This window comes from Etheostoma spectabile, chromosome 8 (genome assembly GCF_008692095.1).
Source record: "Etheostoma spectabile isolate EspeVRDwgs_2016 chromosome 8, UIUC_Espe_1.0, whole genome shotgun sequence".
NCBI classification, from domain to species: domain Eukaryota; kingdom Metazoa; phylum Chordata; class Actinopteri; order Perciformes; family Percidae; genus Etheostoma; species Etheostoma spectabile.
This window is the reverse complement of record NC_045740.1, coordinates 15229166-15231955: the sequence shown is the minus strand read 5'-3', so window position 1 is coordinate 15231955 and position 2790 is coordinate 15229166. Positions and strand designations below refer to the sequence as shown.

General features: G+C 44.9%; 1 protein-coding gene across 4 annotated transcripts in view; it reads left to right on the top strand.

Moving 5' to 3' along the window:
- The first annotated feature begins 997 nt into the window (after positions 1–997).
- Positions 998–2790, top strand: part of LOC116693616 (calcitonin-1) — a 6292-nt gene continuing 4499 nt past the window's right edge. For 3 of the 4 annotated variants that reach the window (XM_032522697.1, XM_032522696.1, XM_032522695.1), the window contains exon 1: positions 998–1183. In XM_032522697.1, coding sequence (XP_032378588.1) covers positions 1019–1183 — 165 coding nt within the window. In that variant the 5' untranslated portion in view covers positions 998–1018. Of the gene's footprint in view, positions 1184–2022; positions 2179–2790 lie in introns of those variants that run through there. The other variant, XM_032522698.1, reaches the window with a different exon arrangement.

The window sequence follows — 2790 nt, the reverse complement described above, 5'->3', positions numbered from 1 at the left end:
TTGAGAGACAGTCTTTAGTTCACAGTGGTCAGTGAAGTAGTCTCGCTTTGCCAGACCCTCCTCCAAAGTGCTCTGAAGGAGGGTCTGCCTGCTCCACATAGTATTCAGGGATGAGAGGAAAACGTGCTTGGGTTTAATGGCATCAGAATCATGGGCAGCACTAAACACTGCACAGAGCTGCGGCAAAATAGTCGTGTGAGCAAAAACTCAGATTGGACAGAAAGTCTAGCTGGTTGTCTCAATTTACCATGCAGAGATCTGAGGAGCAGTCCTCATGAATCCATTGAATTTAAAATTCCAACACAAAGAAAGCGGAAGGAAACAAAAAATACATGCATAAGGCGCAATTTCTTGCGGCAACGGTGCAATCCCAAAAGTGACGTCAAGGATATAGACTATATAGACAAGGATATCAGTCAAGCAACCCACTCATGTCAATTTAATTTATAATATGGTCCCAACTTTACAATCTGTACAGAATGTGACACCATATATCCTTAAAATCCTCAGCAAGAGCAACAGAGGAAGGAGCCCTCTTCCAGGACGGATAGACATGCACTAGATGTGTGTACAGATCTCAGTAATTCATAGACTGCCATGACCCATTGGTGCAGCCTGGTGGGAAAAAAGCTCAAAGTTTTGGATGAAAGGTCTGAAGCCGATGTGAGAACTTAAGATAAAGTTGTAATGTATTGGTTTTCTGGTATTTTACCATTTGTCCAGCACTGTGTAATACGTTAGGAAGCAGAGTGGACATACAGGTGGAAAGTAGTGATGTAGATTCTTAGATGTGGCTTGAGACCCAGCAGCTGTCTATTCCGCAGTGATTTAGCACCTGACATGGGTAAGCTTTGTGGCTCAATAGCACTAAAAGGCTCATCCTGTCTAATGGGGTTCCTCTATGACGCAGACAAGGGGAGGCAGCCCCTCCCTTTCTTTTACTCTGACATATCATCCAAAACACACACACGCACCCACGTACGCACGCACGCACACACACACGCTGTCCTGCACACTAATGAAAAGGAAGGGAATTGAGACAACGGTGCACGACAAACAGTTGCTTTTGAGAAACGGCTCTTGTCAGAAGGCTGTCATCGATTTGTCTTTACCGAAGACAACTCGTTTACACAATGTGTGGGAGGAGGCCCAGTCGGCAGTGATCATTACTGGACTGACTGTGGTATCACTTTATTAACTCAATGTGGTTTGATGTTTCATGGGTGTGTGTGTGTAAGGGGGGGGGGATGGTTGTCATACTTCATACTGTAGTTGCTGTGAGACTAGCAATATGTTTCAGGTTAATCACACTGATAAAAAAAGACACACTTAAAGTTGGAGAAGATAGAAATTGCACAATACTTCATAGTTTGAAAGTAATTTATTAGGTACTCTAAGCAGAGTTGGCCCATATGGTTTGGTACATAAAGTGCCATGAGTGGTGAATCATCATAATAGCCCAAATCAAATCAAAGGGTTACATAAGAAGATTGTGTGTTAGATGGTCTATACTAAGCTGAAGCACAGTGGGTGTAGTGCTGGAGTTGGTGTTATCCAAACAGTGTTATGAATGAAGAGCCCAGGAGTGCGTCACTGTGTAGTATACATCCCTCCCCAGCAGATGGCCCCGCCTGCAAGTGCTTAGTTTGGATGGGGTGGTGGTGGTGGTGGCGTTGGGGGTGTTATCGATTAGACTTTTGAGATATAGCATGCAATGTAACATTTTTGGAAGGTTCTTAAAGTATTTATTGCTGGTGATGCTTCTCCACGAATACCAGTTTGCTTTGCCTCCTATTTAATTAATGACATCAATGCAAATTGGGGATAGCAAATGGTCCAAATGACTGGAGGATTTTGTGAATGGAGCACTTACTGACTGAGGAATGACGTCAGCGCAAAGCCATATCCCTTATTAGTGAGCCAGGACTGAGGGGAGGCGTCCCATTGGCTCGCAATAGCATCAGAGCGACGTGATTGGATGCCGGCGGATAATTAAACACCTACACAGTCAATGCACAAATCCAAGTGGTGGGATATATAGGCTGGTGCGTTGGTGCTGCATGCAACAGAATCAAGAGTTGTTCTGCAAGTTGAGAGAAAGTCAACTTATTGTGTTTTCCATAGAGATACATAGTGATATATATTTATATTTTTTTTGCTGGGTGATTATCACTGAAGGTAAGTGTTGACTTTTATTGTTGGTCTATGTGTTGGAACTACACCTGTACCTGGTAAGCTGTTTGCATTTGTGTGTGGATCAAAGGGGATACGGACACGGAGTCACTGCGTTAGACTGTGGTGACGTGACTGGGTTTGTAATGGGATTAGAGTGTGGTCACTGGGGTCAACAGCATCGCCACCATCACCCATTTCGTGAGGGTCCAGTCTGCTACTTGAAGGCCAAAGATCGGCAGAGAGAGAAATGGGAAAAAGGAAGAAAAGACAGAAAGAACGGGACTAAAGTGAAGAACAGCAAATGAAAGAGGAAAAGGAAAGAAGAGATGGACAGGTGGAACGAGGTTTGAGTGTGTGTGCGTGTGTGTGTGTGTGTGTGTGTGTGAGAGAGAGAGAGAGCGAGAGAGAGAGCGAGAGAGAGAGAGAGAGAGAGAGAGCTAGCAGCTTATTACACTAATGCACTGGGCCCTTAGGGAGTTGGCAAGCTTGGAGTCCCCCCTCCCTCCTTCCCTTTTCACCCCTCCTCTTCCAGCGCTAGCAAGTGCAACATGCATTGCACAGTCTAGGATCCCCACCTACCCTTACACACACACACACACACACACACACACACAC